General features: G+C 30.8%; 1 protein-coding gene across 1 annotated transcript; it reads left to right on the top strand.

Annotated features, from left to right (window-relative positions):
- Positions 1-1,341: 1,341 nt before the first annotated feature.
- Sclp (leucine rich repeat containing protein 20 sclp) lies at positions 1,342-19,468 on the top strand. Its single transcript, XM_080160388.1, has 7 exons — positions 1,342-1,507; positions 2,581-2,644; positions 2,882-2,941; positions 3,366-3,446; positions 3,934-4,010; positions 12,105-12,248; positions 19,223-19,468. The coding sequence occupies exons 2-7, from the start codon at positions 2,610-2,612 to the stop codon at positions 19,297-19,299; spliced, it is 474 nt and encodes a 157-aa protein (XP_080016514.1). The 5' UTR covers positions 1,342-1,507; positions 2,581-2,609; the 3' UTR covers positions 19,300-19,468.
- Positions 19,469-19,489: the final 21 nt, after the last annotated feature.

Genomic DNA, 19,489 nt, shown 5'->3' with positions numbered 1-19,489 from the left:
TCCGTTTGTCCTATCGTTTCAGGGCTTCGCTTTTGTGGATGTTGTCATCCTTGTTATATTATTATTACTTTTGCTAATAGTTATGGCTTCGAAACAGAGTAATATCCGCTGGATTAGAGCCAGTTCTTGGCCATTCTGAAAAATCATGTACAGACAATTCTTTAGTTTAATATCCGCGGAAGCTATAAACAAATTTTTCTCATCGTAACCATAGACAGTTTTCCGCGGTTAGCAAAATGAACATTTTATATTCAGCAAATTTTCTATAATACCTTTCAAAATTTTGTATTGAATTATTCTTTTATTTTAAATCATTCACTATCTTAAAATGTTTCATTTCAATGGACTAATGTTTATTTTACTGTTATTTTCAACTAAACTGTTGTCAGCTTGTTATTGCTGCGCTCTTTAAGGATATAATTGTCCTGATATATCTACGTATAATCTATTTATCTATCCTTCAATCTACGTATTTTCTCAGGGATTGGACTGCAAACTTTATACTGGTAACCAAAGTTTTTTAGACACATGTTTTCTTATTCGTTGGAATAAAAACTATGAGTACTAATATTTAATCTAAAGGTAGAGTAATTTTGTTTATCACCAATGGGGACGTATATCAATTTATCATCCATTGTCTTATCCCTTAAGATCCCTGTATTTCCTGCTATCTATCTATGCATCTAGGTATGAAAGGATCTACGTATAATGCATCTATCTATCTATCTATGAATATAAACAGCGCACAGCTACGTAAGATGACCGCTTTCTTCCTGTTCCTAATCCAACCTCCCCATTGTGGAGAGGTACATGAAGGGAGGGGGGGGGGGTGGATTGGGAAATTCCCCATCCCCATGACTTTAAAGACCCCCTATAAAACTCATAATGGGGAACAAGTATAACAACATCCATAAAAGCGAAGCTTAATAGACAAGAAAGTCAGACAAACTAACATTATCATGATTTAAATTTAAATTTTATACTTGATTTATAAAATTTGTAACATTATACCTAATGGTTTTAGGAATCAAAATAAAAAAAAAAGGATGCTTATATTACATAAATTATGGCTTTAAATGGACATTCTAGTAATGATAACTATACATTTGCACAACTTGTAATTTATACAGGAATAATCAAACAAAGTTTGAAATTGATAGAACAATTCTAGCATGCCTAAATCAACAATGAAAGCTATGTTTTACAGACGAACGGACGGACCGACCCTAATTTAAGAAAAGCTTTGCTTTTAAAAAGAGGAAATTACGCGTGTGTGTGGGTGTTAGTGTGTGTGTGTGTGAGTGTGTCAATGTTTATAAAATCTCGCTGCGCCGGTGAATCAAGTTAGTAATTCGCAATCATACCTGGAGATTTCAAACAAACAGAAAAACCAAAAACTTTCATAAACAAAACAAACTGTGATTCTAAAAAAATTTGCATTATAAAGCAACTGCATTGATCATTTGATTTAAAAATTATTACAGTATTTTGAAGTTATCTAAAACAGGTATTTTTTATATTTTCTTATCTACAGAATAAGTTTATTTTAAGCCTATTTAATTCAAGCAAAATATATAATTCTAATTTTCCTTGAAAAATTTGTTATTTTTGTGTCTGCTTCTTAATTTGAAATTATGTTTAACTTTGATACTTAGAGTTCTATTTTAATTTAATTTTGTAAAAATTCATTCAATTTCAAGAAAATATTTCATTTTGATAGTAGATAGCCTTAAAATCATTCATATCTTTTATATTTTTCCTTGGTATCTTATCCAATTTATTTACACGAGGGAGGGGAAATTGGGCTGTAAATTACACTAGTGCCCTAAGATTTAAAAACACGTTTTAATCCCATTTTCTCCATTCGTTGGCAACAATTTATCTTCCATTGTCTTATCCCTTAAAATCCCTGGTTTTAACACAATTTTTAAAACATCTTTCCCGAATGTTTAAAGTTCATGGGGATTTTGGGAAAGCAATATATTCATCCAGTTTTTAGGGGGGGGGGGAAGAGCCTTTCCTTTCAGGGATCTTAAAGGATAAGACAATGGAGATAATGTATATTCATCCACAAATTATGATAAACATAAGTTTTTCAAAGTTTTAAATCCAACGAATAAGTGATCATATTTATAAAACTTTAGCTACCTGTATAATTTATCTATGCTTTCTTAAGTCAATCAATGAAAACTTTTAAAATTTACTTCAATTTTTAAAAACAACATAATTTCATTAAAAATTTCTCTTTGTCGATAAAATGTCAACTATGATCACTTCATGAGAACGACAAACGTCGATATTTTACATTTTCTAATCTCGAATAGTGGTATGTCTATTATAGGTCAGTCTTAACCACATAAGTGCCATATTGTCAACATATTCAATGTATTTTTTATTTTGCTAAAACGAACGAACACTCCAATACTTTAAATATTACCTTTAAATATCGCCGTTTCCTTTCCTTAAGACAAATATCAAGTAATCAATTTTAATGCAATATATGTTTATCTATCTATCTATCTATCTATCTATCTATCTATCTATCTATCTATCTATTTATCTATCTATCTATCTACCTAGGAAACACAGCTGTGTGTATGTTTCTGTAGATGAATTTCACCTATTTTCTTGATTTTCTAAACAGGTCACAATTTCATTTTATAATATTCAGGGATTGAGGGATGGGACAATAGGATGCTAATTAAACTGTCCCCAAACTGTTAGAAAGAACTCTATTTTATCATTTTATATTAAAGAGAGGGAGAAAACTAAGATTATTGAATTAATCCAACCCCCCCCCCTTCAAAAAAAATTATGATCGCATTGTTTTTTTCTTCTTCAACTTAATCACTGTATAACAATTTACTCTTCTATTTTTTAGCTTCCACATCGAGGAGGTCGAGATAGCCAATAGAGTTTCAAACCAAGAGAGATTCGCCAGGTTTTTAGCTATTTTTGTTTACCTGATATATCCCCATTGTTAGCTAGGTCGAGATCGAGAGAGATATCCAGAGAGATATCCAGAGAGAGAGAGAGAGAGATAGAGAGATAGAGAGAAAGAGAGAGAGAGAGAGATAGAGAGATAGATAGAGAGAGAGAGAGAGAGAGAGAGAGAGAGAGAGAGAGAGAGAGAGAGAGAGAGAGAGAGAGAGAGAGAGAGAGAAATAAAGAAAGAGAAAGAATAAGAGAAAGAAAGGAGTGTACTGATATAACAGAGAGAACCGAATAGAAAGCAGCATTACAGACAGACAGAAAGAAGGACAGACAGACATAAACTTTTATAGAAAATATCACACATAATTTCATTTCCTATAAAACTTCTTATATATTTAAATTACATTTCAATGTTATTTTTTCCTTTCTAGAATGGTTCTTGATAACAGTGGTGACCTGACCGACAGACTAACCATGGAGACTAATAGAAGGCAGGCTATGCGCACAGCTAGGTGATTTAGAATTATTATAATTGGGTGTACAATACATACATAAAATACAATAATGAATAAATTACATAAATATTATATACATTTATATATACAGTCAAATTTTATTAATAAGGTTATTTTTATAAAATTTTCTTCTTAAATGGTAGTTTCCTTAAAGGTAGTAGTAAGTATGCAGTGATGTGTATTCACACATTGTTTTCATACAGGCCATATAAATAAGACAAAAAAAATTGAGAAAATAATGATTAAACAATAGATAAAAATAATATTGGAGTGGAAAGAATCAAAAAACGTTGAATATCACTTTATAAAACTTTGGGTATCACTTTATAAAACTTTGGGTACCACTTTATAAAACTTTGGGTACCAGTTTGTTAAACTTTAGGTAACTCTTTATAAAACTTTGGATACCAGTTTAAAAAACTTTGGGTACCAGTTTATAAAAGTTAGGGTACCATACAGGCCATATAAGTGGTACAAATTTCAGGTGTGTGAGAATCCTGGGCAAGGGGGTGGTGAAGGTGGTCCATAGGTGCGATGATGCCAAGGAGAACAATGTTCTAGGTAAGTGCTTTTTTTTTTTGTTTCTTTACAGGGATATTAAGGGATAAGACAATGGATATCACCTTGGTGCAATGGGGGGGGGGGGGGGGGGTGTCAAGGTGGTCATAGGTGCGATGATGCCAAGGAGAATAATGTTCTAGGTAAGTGCTTTTTTTTTTTTGTTTCTTTACAGGGATATTAAGGGATAAGACAATGGATATCACCTTGGTGCAATGGGGGGGGGGGGTGTCAAGGTGGTACACAGGTGCGTAGATGCCAAGGAGAATAATGTTCTTGGTAAGTTCTTTGTTTTCAGTATGTACCAAAGGATCTTGCTAACCACCCAACCGATATGATTCTCCTTTGCATGATGATTCCTTTAATAATAAAGTTGGATTTAGGAAGAGTACTAACTCTATCATCGGTACCAGAAAGTTCGTACGTCCATTTAAAAATATGTAGATTTTTTTGCTTTTTGAAAATTTAGTTTGATATAATTATTCTATTTATCTGTTTTTTGAAATACTGAATCCTATTTCACAACGTACAATGTTGTAAGTGTTAATGTTCGTTTGTACTACCGTTTCAGATCTTTTATAGATGTTGTCATCCTTGTTTTTATATAAAATTTAAAAATCCGCAAGAAATTGTATCAGAAATTAATTGGGGAAAAGTAGGAAGTAAAAAGAGAGAAAAGTTTTGAGCTAATTTAATTCCAATAAAGAAAAGTAAATTTGCAAGGGTAGGTAAATGTTTTCACATAAATAATCAAGTATTTTCGTGCACAGGGTTTTGTCAGAGGGGGCGGGGGGTGTATTTCTTAAATGGGTCAAAAAGAAGAAGTTCGAATTTTAATTGTAAGTGAGTGCCCTTACCTTGCGGGGCTAAACCAACAAACAAAAATTTTAAACTATTATTCCCCCCCCCCACCTCTTAGAATAAAAATAAAGGTGGGGAGGCAGGGGGGGGGGAGGTTATTAGTCCTAAAAAAAACACTCTTCTGCTTTATAACTCACTTTGTCCGTTTGTCTGCAAAATGATTTTTTCGTGCTTCGCTACTTATGGATGTCATAAAGTTGATATAGACCATTATATTATATGTCGATGATATACAAGCTAATTAATCTACAACACTTTCTCCCCCTAGAAGGGTAGATTAATTTTTTATTGTCCATATTTTATAAAATTTATCTTGCCTCCAATAAACTTTTATCTCTTGTTAAAAACTTTTAAAATAGCTTTTTCTCAAGACAAACAATGTAATTTATTTTGAACATTTTGGAAAAAAGATTTGATTATAATAATATATTTTATTTTTATTGGTGGAAAAGATTATACATTGATAATTTGTAGCAACCAATTAAGGTTGAAGTCCCCAATGTTTTTAAGCAAAACTTTGAGGATTAACATTCCCAATTGATGATAAACAAAATTACCCCTACTTTAGATTAAAAGTATTGGTTGAAAACGTTTTACACTCGTAATTTCAATTTACTAAAATAAACATTTTTAAAAAGGACCTTAATTTTTTTGGGACAACAAATGTGAAACCATTGTAATTTGAAGTCCAATGTCCCCTCCCTCTTTGCAATATGCATAGAAAAGCTTTGCTTTCAAATACTTTTAAATGAATGAACAACATTTTTTGAGTTAAAAATATCAATTACCCAAGAAAAGAAAACTATTTTTGAGAGTTGTGAAAAAGGCATTTAAAAGGCCTGAGACCACCTGCTGTTCAAGCGGGTTCCTAGATTTCTTTGTTAATATTATTACAGCAGAATTTCAGTATTTGTTAACCTGCAAATGTACTGTTAACATAAAAATCTTTGGAAACAGCTCTCGGTTAAACATTTTTTCTGGTGTCCAAAAATTCATTAGATTTTTTTTTGCTTTTAGAATTTTCTAAAAAAAATTCTTTTGTAAAACTTTAACTGAAATGTCCGTTCGTCGTTCCGTCTTTTAACCTTCGTTTATTACATGATCGATAGACTGACAGACTAAGAAAGTTGTATACTTGTTTTAGTAAAGGGTATCTTACAAAAAAACAATCAGTAACTTAAACAGCAGCCGAGAAAACAATATTCTTCCTATAGCGTTACTTCTTAACAGACTATCAAAGTAAATTTTACAGTATCTTCGCAATTTAAAAAGTAGATAATATCAATAAATCGTATTAAAACTGCTAATATGAATTATTAGCTGTAACGAAATAACGTAAAAGAAACATATATGCTTAATAATGTTTAAAGGGTATCTAAAAACGCAATTAAGGCCTATTTTTTCGTCTATTTTTAGCTAACGGAAAATATAGGAGTTTAAGTATTTAAACATTTTAAAGATATGCAATTTTAATTAAACATTACATGCGTTATCTTATTCGTTGGCTCAAACCAGCATTGTCCAAACTTTTCCACAATTAATTTTATTACACAGTAACTGTATAGGGAATCTGTTTAAGATAGTCTAGAAAAATAGCTTAAAACAACCACATGACCTTAAAAAAGTTAACTAAATCGGTTCATTAGTTACTTAGATCTTACAGACAAAAACATCTTATTACTTCATGTAATAGGATAAGTCTAAAGCTATGAGTGTTCTATTATTACTTCTGACCTAATTCTAGTATAGCTAAAAGGATCCTATACCACTCTAACTTAAAATAAAATCATTTTAAACAAATTATATTAACAAAAAGATAAGAAAATATGCAAAATCATATCTTTTTGTCTATTTGAGATAAAGAATAATGTTTATTTATTATAAAACTATGAAGAAATAATGAAAATATGTTTGAAAAATGCCGGATCTTAACAATGGTGTTTTTACTTTTTTTTAAATTAGTAATTTTAGCAAAATATGGATTCTTTTCAAATGTATTTGGGACTTTTTATCAATTTAACCGTGTCATAGATAAATATGTTAATAATTGTATCCACTGCTACTATGTCAGGTGCTTAACCTAAATAGAGTTAGAAGTCATAAATTCATTGGTGCTTCTAATCAAAACCTTTAATTAAGACCATTGGACGAAGGTTATGCAACAGTGGGCCTTTTTCAACTTAGGTTCTTAAATCATTAATTTAGATTTTGTAATTTAATTTTCATTTATAAAGTTTTCTATATTAAGCACAATAATCTAGTGATTATTTCCAATAACCGCAATGTAATCACTTTTTTGTGGCGGTTTCCTAAGAACACTCACATAAGGCTTTGGTGAAAGTTGTTCTAAGCCCTTTTCCCTCCTTCCCTCTCTTCCCTTTTCCAATTACAATCGATCCCATCCCCCCTTTTTTCTCTTTTCCACATATATACGTTCGCTTAGACTAGGGGCTACTTTATATATATTGCATAATTCTATAGAGTTTTACGTTTTCGGGATTAAAATATTAACTTTTATATTATTTTCGTAGACATGTTATATCAAAAAATAGAAAAATATACAGTTTTAAGCCAAAAATTTGACCTTTAAGCATGTTTATATTATGGCTTTCCCAACATAAATGCTCTTGGCTTTCCTTTTTAAATGAGCAGTGTATCTTTAATAGTCCAGTATTTAGTGGTCAGTAAAAGAGATAGTTATATATTTTTAATGCAATAATAGTTATTTATTGCATCGTATTACAGACATCTTTCCGTGGATATTAAAATGAAAAAGTATAAGATAAGGGCTAACAAAACTGGTATTAATCTAGTGATTTTTAATTTCAATATTCGTAGAAAATTGTCTGTAACACGATGCTATACATGATTATTCAGTATGGCTTTGAACATGTTCTAATCCAGCTGATATTTACCGGGTTTTAAGCCATATTGAAAATAAAATCATAAAGTTTAACGAGAGTGAAAGTGAAAAGGACTCTATAACATACATATGTGACTTATATTTGTGAGGGAGAGGGCGAGAGAGAGAGAGAGAGAGAGAGAGAGAGAGAGAGATAACAGAGAGAGAGAAAGAGAGAGAGAGAGATAACAGAGAGAGAGAGAGAGAGTGAAAATTTTGGGGTTCTAAAGTCCTTTTGAAACATTTATAAGTTAAGCCAAAAGGCCTCCTAAGACTTGAACTCTATTGTGATTATTACAGAAACAAGGACGTTGCAAACGCCCAAATAGCCGGCGCTATACGTACTTGCTTGTAGCAGAAGAGAACTAGGGCCATTCCATCAGATTATGGCACATCAGTGCGCTATAGTTGTTCAGGGGGTCACTAGGGCCAAGGAGAATGGAGGAAATCTTGGTAATTTTTTACAGTGCTTTTTTAAAACACTTTTTTTAGAGTGTCTAAAATACAAATCCTTACTTAACCTAACCTAAAGTGCTTTAAAAATAGTGTAAAAAAGTGATATTGAATAAGTGACATATTTAAATCTCCCCTATATATATATTTATTATATATAGTGTGATTTTAATATATATTATTTATATATTTGTATATAAGCCTGTTTATTTATAAGTAGGTCATAGAATAAATTTTATTAAATAATAAGTAATAACATGAAATTAATACTTTTATCATGCATTTTAATACAAAATTATGATTTTGAAGATTTCTAATGACATTTTATAATAATATAATCCTAAAAAGCATCTTTTTTGCTATATTTTCATATTGTTAAAAATTGCAAATTTTGGGCCAAAAAATGCGCTAAAATTTTGGTGAAATATTTTGATTCATAAAAAAAATTCTGCTGTATGGCATATTTTACGGGAAAATTTTAGTGAAAGTTTCTCCCCTCCCCCCAATTCACCACTTTACCTCCCCCCACACTCTTTATTTTTTCACTTGCCCTACCCCTGCCCTCCCCCCCCCCTCTCGTTACCTTGATCCCTTATATGATGACATCTAGCCTTGTTGATATACTTAAAAGCCCTTTACTTGGCGTTTTTGGAATTCAACTAAAAAATTTCTATAATTAGATAACTCTCACAGCCTTTTTATATAAAGTAGAAAGTTTTTTTTCTCATTAGGATTAATACGTTAATACGTAACTACTTAACCGATTAAAATCCTATAGAGGTTCTACTTAGATTAAAGGCTAGTTTTAAGCTATTTTAATGAAAAAGTTATATATTTTGATTATAAGTTCATCAATATTAGAGAATCCATTGAATACAAACCGGTTAAGTTTTCATCTGTGGTTAACCATATATTAAACAGACTTTAGATATATCTTTTCATTTAGTTTCTATCTCCAACTATTTTTATTAGCGCAGCTACTATATAAATATTGTTAGAATGTTAGAACACTGTATGCATATACGTCCTGTATTCACTTTACCCCTCTTTTCTGTTTCTATGCATTTTTATCTATTTTAAGTCTGTACATTTAAAAGTAACAGGTTGTGTGTGTGTGTGTGTAGCGAGGATAACCAGTGAACCGATATGGTTCTTCTTTACAGTACATATTTTTAAAGGTCCAGGGATGGTTTATAACTATTTTGGGGGAGGGCACCAATACCCGCCTCCGAGAAATAGTCCCCTTTCTTCAGTTCAAGTGCTTCTAGAAGACTCTAGGGGCGTAACCTTTAGTATAAAGAATAGTGGTGTAGCAAATACACAATTTTGATGAAAATGTTAACATTTAACACACTTTCAAGTACAGACGGACGTACTTACATACCTTTAGTTATAAAGTAGCTGCGCTACTATTTCATAATTATCATATCAACTGTTAAACTAGTCGTATTAAATTTAAACAAACAGCATACTCATACTTACAACAATATTGATATAGAATAACATTTAAAATTAGGTCAATACTGATAAGGAGTACAAATTCACATGTACTTGGGGATAGGCCAATGCATTTTAAATGCAAATCGAGAAAATATACTAAAATCATCCCAAAACATTCATGATTAAGTTTTTTTTTGACAGTACAATCAATTCTGACTTGCATTTTCGAGATATTTTGCTTCAGACAACATTACTATTTTATATTATAAGATATAAGAGTTTAACTTATTTTATCACAATTAGCCCTTCCCTAGCAAATGAAAATAGCCTAAAACCATATTGCAGTTGAACAAGGCTTCCATGAAAAAACTCTACTGTTTCAAAGATCTTAAGCCTCAAAAAGTATATAAAAAAGTAATCTTGTCTTTCTCTCTCTCTCTCTCTCTCTCTCTCTCTCTCTCCCTCTCTCTCTCTCTCTTTCACTCTCTCTCCATCTCTCTTTCACTCTTCTCATCTCTCTCTCTCTCTCTCTAACCAATCAACGACATTGAAAATTAGATTTTTCCATCAGCAACTTTAACTTTACTTAACTTTTTCTTCAGGGATCTTAAGGGATAGGAAAATTGACAAAAATTTTATTTCCAGGGAGGGAGCATTAATTGACAACATGATCTCTCATTCCTTAACTTTTGGGTACTTTTATGGATTTATTTGTTCAAACAAGTCGCATCCAAAATTTTCAACCATCTTAATGTACAGAAAAAGTAAAATTGTTATGCATTAAATATAAAAATAAAAATGTCTAAAGAAAGGCTCGAGTTGTTAAGTATACTTCGCTAAAATAAGCATATTTTAAAATAAATTTAATTTTTCAACTTTAGAATTGTACATAGATAAGCTCCTCTTAGTTTTAAGAATTTATATTTTTCTAAGGTTAAAAACCACTGAGCTGATTGAATTCTTCCTTTTAAGGAATCTTCACTTAGTGCTCGGGATGGTTTTAGCCTATATTTTTATAAATGAAAGTTTGCTATTTTTGCCCCTCTCTCCCTCGAACTACTAGGGCTGAAGCCTCAAGTATTAAAAAATTAATGTTAAATTTTTGCAACAAAGAAAGTTTAAAAACAAAAAAAACACATGACAAAAAAGATGAATGAAATTAATTTTTAACACGGACAATTATGTCTTTAAAGTAAAAAAGTTTAATATATGTAGTGTCAATAAATCCTTGAATATGACATTTTCAATAGCTACTTCTGTAAGTTTGAAACTAATTTGAGTTTTTTTTATTAAATTTTAAAGTCTTTTTTTGTGAATTTAAATATTTTGTCTCCATAATGTCTCTTCATAACTATGTTAAATTATGGGGTATTTCTCATTTCCAGGGATCTTAAGGGATAAGACAATGCAGGATAAATTAAGTTACCCCTATGATAATGATAAACAAAATACCCCTTTTAGTTTGAACCAATCAATAGAATTGTGTAAAAGTCCCCAATTATAATATACTAGCGGCTACGCCCCCTAGAAGCCTCTAGGGGCACTTAAATTTTAGTTTAAATAGAGTAAAAAAAATTTTGGGGGGAGGAGTTGGTGAAGACACCCTTCCCAAAAATAGTTTAAAACCTTTCCAGGACCTATAAGAAGCTTCACTGTAAAGGAGAACAATATCGGTTCAGCGGTTAGCGAGATCCTTCGGGACAGACAAAAAACGCTTACTACTTTATATAATAGGATTTAATGTATTGGGGCGGGGGGGGGGGGAGGTATATATCAAATAATATGTCATTGTCATATTACTTAATTCCTGGTTTAGATTACACATAAAGTTTTAATGAATGTGTGTAATGTTAGAAATGGAAAAAATCAAAAAAGTTTTAATTCATATCATTATTATACTTTACATAAGTATAATGATTATTTATCGCATCATATTACAGACAGCTTTCCTACTGTTATTAGCATAATGAATAATTAGAAGAACAAGTTTTAATTTTCATTTGATCCTATACATGATTTTTTTACAATGGCTTAGAACAGGTACTAATCCAGTGGATTATAATCGGTTTTGAATCCATACTGGAAAATGAAACATATAATTTAGAATCATTTAAAATTAATAAATTAAAAATAAGGAAACCTAATCATTATGTACACAGTAAAACGATATCAAACTGTATGTCAGCCCATCTGAATCAAACCTGCTTTTTATGTCAATACACATTCTAAACTTCAAAAAAACCTAAAGTATTGAAATAGTTCAAGGTGTTAAAACAGATATTTTTATGGTGCAAGCTCAGAGTTTTATTTTCCTTCTCAATGATTGGGACAATATTACTTCCTTTTGTCTTAGAATAGACATTGTTTCGACACACCCAGTGCATTGTTGTTTTACTGTGGAACTGTGGAAATACAAAAAGTTAATTTTGCTTGTTGTCTAGATCTGTCCGGGTGTCAGTTAATCCAGATGCCTGACGCTGTGTTCCACCTGATGCGCAACACAAGCCTCGTCACCTGCAACCTCAGCAACAATGTCATCGCCAAGATCCCTCCCAAGCTCTTTCTCAACTTTAGCATGTTGACAGGTACACATATCTATCTATCTATCTTTAACCATTATCAATCTATAACCATTATCTATCTATCTTTTCATCTATTTATGTATCAAAGATTTTCTATCTTTATAGTAATCTAACTATTTATTTATCTATCTATATATCTAAAAAAGTAGGTTATTAGAAAGTTTTAAAATCATTCCCATAAAAATAAATAAAAAATAACCACTCATAAAAAATGTAAATATAGCTAATGGCATAAGAGTTTTTTTTCTAATATTCGAAAAGGAAGTTAAAAATAACCCACAAATGAAGGGATAGGACAATGGATTTTAAATTAAGCTTCCTATTTCCTTACTACAATACAGGGAGGAAGGGAAAATTAGACTGTAAATTTCCCAAGTGTAGTTCCCTAAGTTTTATAATTTTATTTTGGTTCTGATCTAGGTGTGTCAATTACTAATTTTAATCTACAGAAGTGGGTTGTTTTGTTAATTATCATTGGGGATGTATATCAATTTATCATCCATTGCCTTAACTCTGATTTGCTATACATTTTTTTTTATTTTACATATAACCATTTATCCCTGATTTTAAGTCTAATAATCGCTGGTGGCACATTATTTACGAAAAAAACATTTTTCTGCATGAGGTCTCAGATTTTGATAAAAACTTCCAGTCCCCTTCATTTGGTCATAAAACTAAGGGCTGGGTGATTTTTATCCTTTTTAATCCATTTAAAGTCCGATTTTTCGCGCATTTTCTCACTGTGGTGTTTTCACAATGAAAAAAAGGCATTTTTTCATGATTTTCAAGTTTAAAATTTTTACATTAATTTTCAACTTACAGACATGTTTTATATATCAAATTAATCACCCAGATGGGTACAATATATAATTTGTCTTTAAAATCACAAACATCATGAATTACAGGGTGTCCCAAGAAAAATGTCAAAACAGGTTTTTTAAACTTTTGACACTGTCAGGAAACGAGGTTTGCCCATTTCTTGTCTTGAGAGTGAATATCATCCATTTTACAACACATATGAAGTAAATTTGGCGTGGTAACTCCAAATTTGGACACCTGAGAAATTTTTGTAACACCCTGTAAAATTGATTTTTGCGTCTGTAGAGCAAAAAATTGGTCCAAAATGATTATTTTTTTCAAATTAGCATACAAAGTATCTAAGTGTGTTAGGCCATAGTGTTTTCTGACCAGATTACAATTTTTATATTTTTTAGACACCCTGCATTTTCAAAAAAATTATAAATTTTTTTTTTGTTTTTTTAAATTTTGTTTTGTTTTTTTAAGTTACCTAAAACTGTCATATAGATACAGATTTTGACTAATAACAATAATATTTGCCTATTTTACAAATTTACACACTTTTGGGACACCCTGTGCATGTTTTAAAAAATGGTGGTTTTTGCCCCTTTTTGGGGGGAAGGAGTCGTTTTAGGGCCAGAGACTATTTCTTCATTTTTGTACAACTTTTCAAGGCACATAATTTGTTATTTATACATCAACCGCCTCCGGCTAACCGTTTTGCCGTTATTCACCGCCAAAGGCGGAATTTCGACCTTTTTTACTGTTCTCGAGGTTTTAACGGGCCTTTTTGGTAAGAAAGCGTTGATTTATCAAAATCACTCTGAATTACTTTTATTTAGGCTATTTTATTTACTAAATTTCATGTGAAGTAAAAATTTTTGTGCATCTAACCGTTTTTTGTCAAGATGGATTTTAATTGTTAAAACAAGTGAATGAAGTGAATGTAATATTAATAATTGATATAACATTAGTAATAAAAGAAACATAAATCACGTCCATTTAAAATTCCTTTTGACAAAAATAGGTTGGATATACAAAAATTTTTATTTCACATGAAATTTAGTAAATAAAATAGCCTAAATAAAAGTATTTCAGAGTGATTTTGATAAATCAACGCCTTCTTACCAAAAATGCCCGTTAAAACCTCGAGAACGGTAAAAAAGGTCAAAATTCCGCCTTTGGCGGTGAATAACGGCAAAACGGTTCGCCGGAGGCGGTTGATGTATAAATAACAAATTATGTGCCTTGAAAAGTTGTACAAACATGAAGAAATAGTCTCTGGCCCTAAAACGACTTCTTTCCCCAAAAAAGGGGCAAAAACCATAATTTTTTAAAAACATGCACAGGGTGTCCCAAAAGTGTGTAAATTTGTAAAATGGGCAAATATTATTGTTATTAGTCAAAATCTGTATCTATATGACAGTTTTAGGTAACTTAAAAAAACAAAAAAAAATTAAAAAAAACAAAAAAAAAATTTCTAATTTTTTTGAAAATACAGGGTGTCCAAAAAAATATAAAAATTGTAATCTGGTCAGAAAACACTATGGCCTAACACACTTAGATACTTTGTATGCTAATTTGAAAAAAATAATCAATTTGGACCAATTTTTAGCTCTACAGACGCAAAAATCACTTTTACAGGGTGTTTCAAAAATTTCTCAGGTGTCCAAATTTGGAGTTACCACGCCAAATTTACTTCATATGTGTTGTAAAATAGATGATATTCACTCTCAAGACAAGAAATGGGCAAACCTCGTTTCCTGACAGTGTCAAAAGTTTAAAAAACCTGTTTTGACATTTTTCTTGGGACACCCTGTAATTCATGATTTTTGTGATTTTAAAGACAAATTCTATATTGTACCCATCTGGGTGATTAATTTGATATATAAAACATGTCTGTAAGTTGAAAATTAATGTAAAAATTTTAAACTTGAAAATCATGAAAAAATGCCTTTTTTTCATTGTGAAAACACCACAGTGAGAAAATGCGCGAAAAATCGGACTTTAAATGGATTAAAAAGGATAAAAATCACCCAGCCCTTAGTTTTATGACCAAATGAAGGGGACTGGAAGTTTTTATCAAAATCTGAGACCTCATGCAGAAAAATGTTTTTTTTCGTAAATAATGTGCCTGGTGTAATTTCACCCCCTTTGGCTGTTATTACTCTAAATGGCATTGAAAAAACTACTTTTCTTTTTCTTCCTATGTAAAAATATGCTTCATTTTCATATTAAGACAAAGGTCGTGCAATCAATGTGTAAAGGGCTTAGTCGATAAGATATATAAAATAAATAGTTTGATAAAAAATATTGATAGAAAGATATTATTTTTCTCCTATTTTAAGCATAAGTTTCAAATTTCAAAATTTTCCTTATATCATAGTACATTGTTCAATGTTGTGACTTTTCCTTTATTTTTTGTTTGAAGTAACAATTGTAATTATATATCGGTAGCCAAATATGGTTCGTACTGCTGCTTTAACATGCATAACTTATCACCATGCACTGTTAGAAAGGTCGTTTAATTAAAGGATAGTTTGTCATACAATACCTAATGCAAAAAAAGGGCCTAAATGCTTAAGAAATAAGTCATAGTACTTTTTCTAAAATTCTATTAAAAAGTATACAAATGACGTATTTAAATCACATGCCTTTTTACGTTTGAATTGAATTTATAAATAGTGCATAACAATTAGCTTATACATACAAACACGTAAAAAAGTACAGGGTGATCTAAAAAGTTTCAAAAGTTTTTAGGAATCTAAATTTAGGTTTGTTCTAAAAGATCTTCTTCATTTCAGGGAAGTTATAGATTAGTTATTAGTTACAAACCATTACTATAAAGTATTCGAATTGTGCTTTGACTACTTTTGTTCATTTTAAAAGAAAAATACACTTTTTTGTGGGACATAATTTTTGGGGGAAATCCCCACCCTTACCCCATCCTCTCTCTCTATTACTCAATGTCTTTTGGGAAATTTTTAGTTGTTGCGTTTTTAGACAGAAAGACTGCAAAAAAATGTACACACAAACAAGTTTAATCAAAATATAAGTAGCGAATGAATTAACAACCTATATTAAAGTTACATTTGAGGCATTTAAAGTTGTAAATCTTTGTCTTTAAGCAATTTTATTTAAACAATATTTATTCACTAATTCTTGTTATAAAAGACAAACGAACGTACAGATAATAAAGTGTATAGAGTTGCTGCGTTTCCTGTCCTTACAAAAAGCATTTTAACCCACTTACTTCTTTCCAACTGCAAGTCGCAAAAATTGACTCATTTTCAAACTAAAAAGTAATTTTTTTTGTAGCATACTACTTTCTGTAAGGGTATAAGATATAGAGGGCCAAAAAGGAAAAGAAAGAGAGAGAAAGAAAAAAAGAAAAAATTAGAGAAAGAGAGGGAGAGAGAGAGAGAGAGAGAGAGAGAGAGACAGAGAGAGAGAGAGAGAGAGAGAGAGAGAGAGAGAGAGAGAGAGAGAGAGAGAGAGAGAGAGAGAGAGAGAGAGAGAGAGAGAGAGAGAGAGAGAGAGAATGAGAAAGAGAATGAGAAAGAGAAAGAGAGAAAAGGAGAGATAGAAAGAAAGGATAAGTAAAAATAAAAATACCGTCCTTGGTATTTCTTTCCTCTAAACTAAAGCCTTGATTTTTAAAAATGCTTTCTACGTTTCTCTGTTTATGTTTTTTTCAAACTTCATTTTTTTGCTCCTTTGGGGTTTTCCCTGTAATGTTGTTTACAGAAAATGCGCATTTTAAGGGTTAGGATAAAATAAATAAGAAAAAAAGGTCATATTTTTTTGAATTTTAAGTATATAGGGAAACATTGGACTCTTGATTACAATGGTACTTAAAAATTGTGACTACATTATCTTATTCGTTAGCTCAAAAACTTTGGGTACTTTTATTGAATTTCGATTTGTTGATTCCAAACTGATAGCGTCAAAACTTGCAATAATTTTGATCTAAAGAAGAGATAATTTTGTTTATCATCACTGGGAATATGCATCAACTATCGTCTATTGTCTCATTCCTTAAGATCCGTAATAGAAAAGTATGTATATAATATTTTTAAAGCCTTCTTCACCTTTTCATTTACATAACTTGTATTTATTTTTAGAAACTTTTGGGATAAAAATGACATTTGTTTTACTTTTTTGTAAAAAGTTGAAAAGCCTAAATTTGACTTACTTAGTGAAAAAAGAAAAAAAACCGAGAAAATACGTTGTTTAAAGTACAGACATGTTTTGACTTAAATTAAGTTTTGAAAAAAAAAATATTAATAATGCAATAAATTTAAAATCCCATGTATTTAAGATTTGACCCCTTCAATGACTTGATTGTTTTACCCTTTATCTAAAAATCCACATGGTCGATAAGTTAATATTATTTCCCAATGATTACAAACAAAATTAACCCTTTTAAAGAAGAAAATTATTGATTTAAAAGATTAGACACTGCCAGTATAGAACTAACCAGTCAAAATTGAAAATATAAGAAGAGGGGGGGGGGGGATAATAACCCGACGCAATAAAAATAATTGGAAATTGACGCATTTTCTTGAACGCATATTATTTGATGACGCACTGCATGTTTACGTTATTGAAATTACGGCGTATTATTTATTAGGTAGCTACTCTTTTATTTATTAATGGCTTTAAACCTGCTTCTGACTAACTCTATGCTTCCCTAATTTATTTAGCCGTTTACGAGATCTTATTGGAAATACAAACAGACATATAACATTTTACATAAAAATTCAATTATAAAACACTCTAAATGCGTTTTCATAAGTACTGCAAAAAATGCTTATAACACTTAAAAGCGTAAAAAGCTTTTTAACGACTTCAAAGTTAAGAAATTACTTATATAATCATTTTTTATCTTTTTAGCTTTGACCTTAAGTGTTTTATGCAACTTTTTATTATTTTGTTTATGTACATTTTTAAAAGCGAAGCTTTTCTATAATTAGGGTCGGTCCGTCCGTCCGTCCGTACGTCCGTCCGTCCGAGATAGATAGCTTTTATTCGTTAATTTAGGCATGTTAGAATTGTCCTATCGATTTCAAATTTTGCATGATGATTCCTGTAGTAGTTGGGTACGATTTAGAAGGCGTAGCAACTCTATAATCATTACCAGAATGTCCGTACGTCCATTTTAAACATGTTGATTTTTCTACTTTTTTAACAACAAATTTTCAAGTGTTCTAATTATCCGTTTGATCTGATTTTTGGTATATTGATTCCTGGGACAACAAAGAACAATATTATAAGCGAAGCAACTCTATAATCAAGTCCAAAAATATAAGTATGTCCATGAACGTTATCCTGCTTCAAGCAGTTTTTCAACAAATTTACTTACAATTTTGCTTCGACTCTTATACTTTTAAATTCTGATTATTCAGTTTAGATACTATACAAGTGTTAATGTCCGTTTGTCCTACCGTTTCAGTGCTTCGCTTTTATGGATGTTGTCATCCTTGTTAAAGTTTGAAATATAGGTTAGGTAATAAGTTTTCAATAAGAAATAAGGTCATTTATACAAAAATTATACATTTATCTCTTAAGCTATATATCTGTCTTTCTATTTATCTATCAACAATTATATCTAATTATTTATCTACTTAACTATCTACTATATATTTATCTACTTAATTATCTACTATCTATCTAATAAATTGTCTATTTATACTACCAACTGTTTATCTATCTGTCTTTCCAACTATTTGTCAATCTTTCTATCTATCTGTATCCATGAATCCATTTTATATATATCCATCTATCCATCCATCCACCTTTCCATCTATCTATCTATCTATCTACTATTTATCTATCTATTATAGAACTAAACCTATCTGGAAACCGTATGTCAGTACTGCCCCAAGAGATGGTTGCTTTGCTTCCAACTATCTATATATCTTTCCATCCTTCTAACTATCTATCTATTCTAGAACTAAACCTATCTGGAAACCGTATGTCAGTACTGCCCCAAGAGATGGTTGCTTTGCTTCCAACTATCTATCTATCTTTCCATCCTTCTAACTATCTATCTATTCTAGAACTAAACCTATCTGGAAACCGTATGTCAGTACTGCCCCAAGAGATGGTTGCTTTGCTCTCAACTATCTATCTATCTATCTTTCCATCCTACTAACTATCTAATCTATCTATTATAGAACTGAACCTATCTGGGAACCGTATGTCAGTACTGCCCCAAGAGATGGTTGCTTGCTCCCAACTACAACAGGAATGAATACTTTACAAATCTTTGTCTGATGTGCTTCTTTATAACTCACTTTGTCTGTCAGTCTGTCTGTCGTAATTTGGAACTTTACTCTTTTATGAAGGGATCTTAGTCGATAAGACAATGAAAGATAAATTGATGTACATTCCTAACGACGTTAATTAAAATTACCCCTTCAAAATGTTAAAAATAACGATGG

Source organism: Acartia tonsa, chromosome 5 (assembly GCF_053477335.1).
Source record: "Acartia tonsa isolate MP-2025a chromosome 5, ASM5347733v1, whole genome shotgun sequence".
NCBI lineage: Eukaryota > Metazoa > Arthropoda > Copepoda > Calanoida > Acartiidae > Acartia > Acartia tonsa.
The sequence above is the reverse complement of the archived record's forward strand: the minus strand, read 5'-3'. Positions and strand labels throughout refer to the sequence as shown.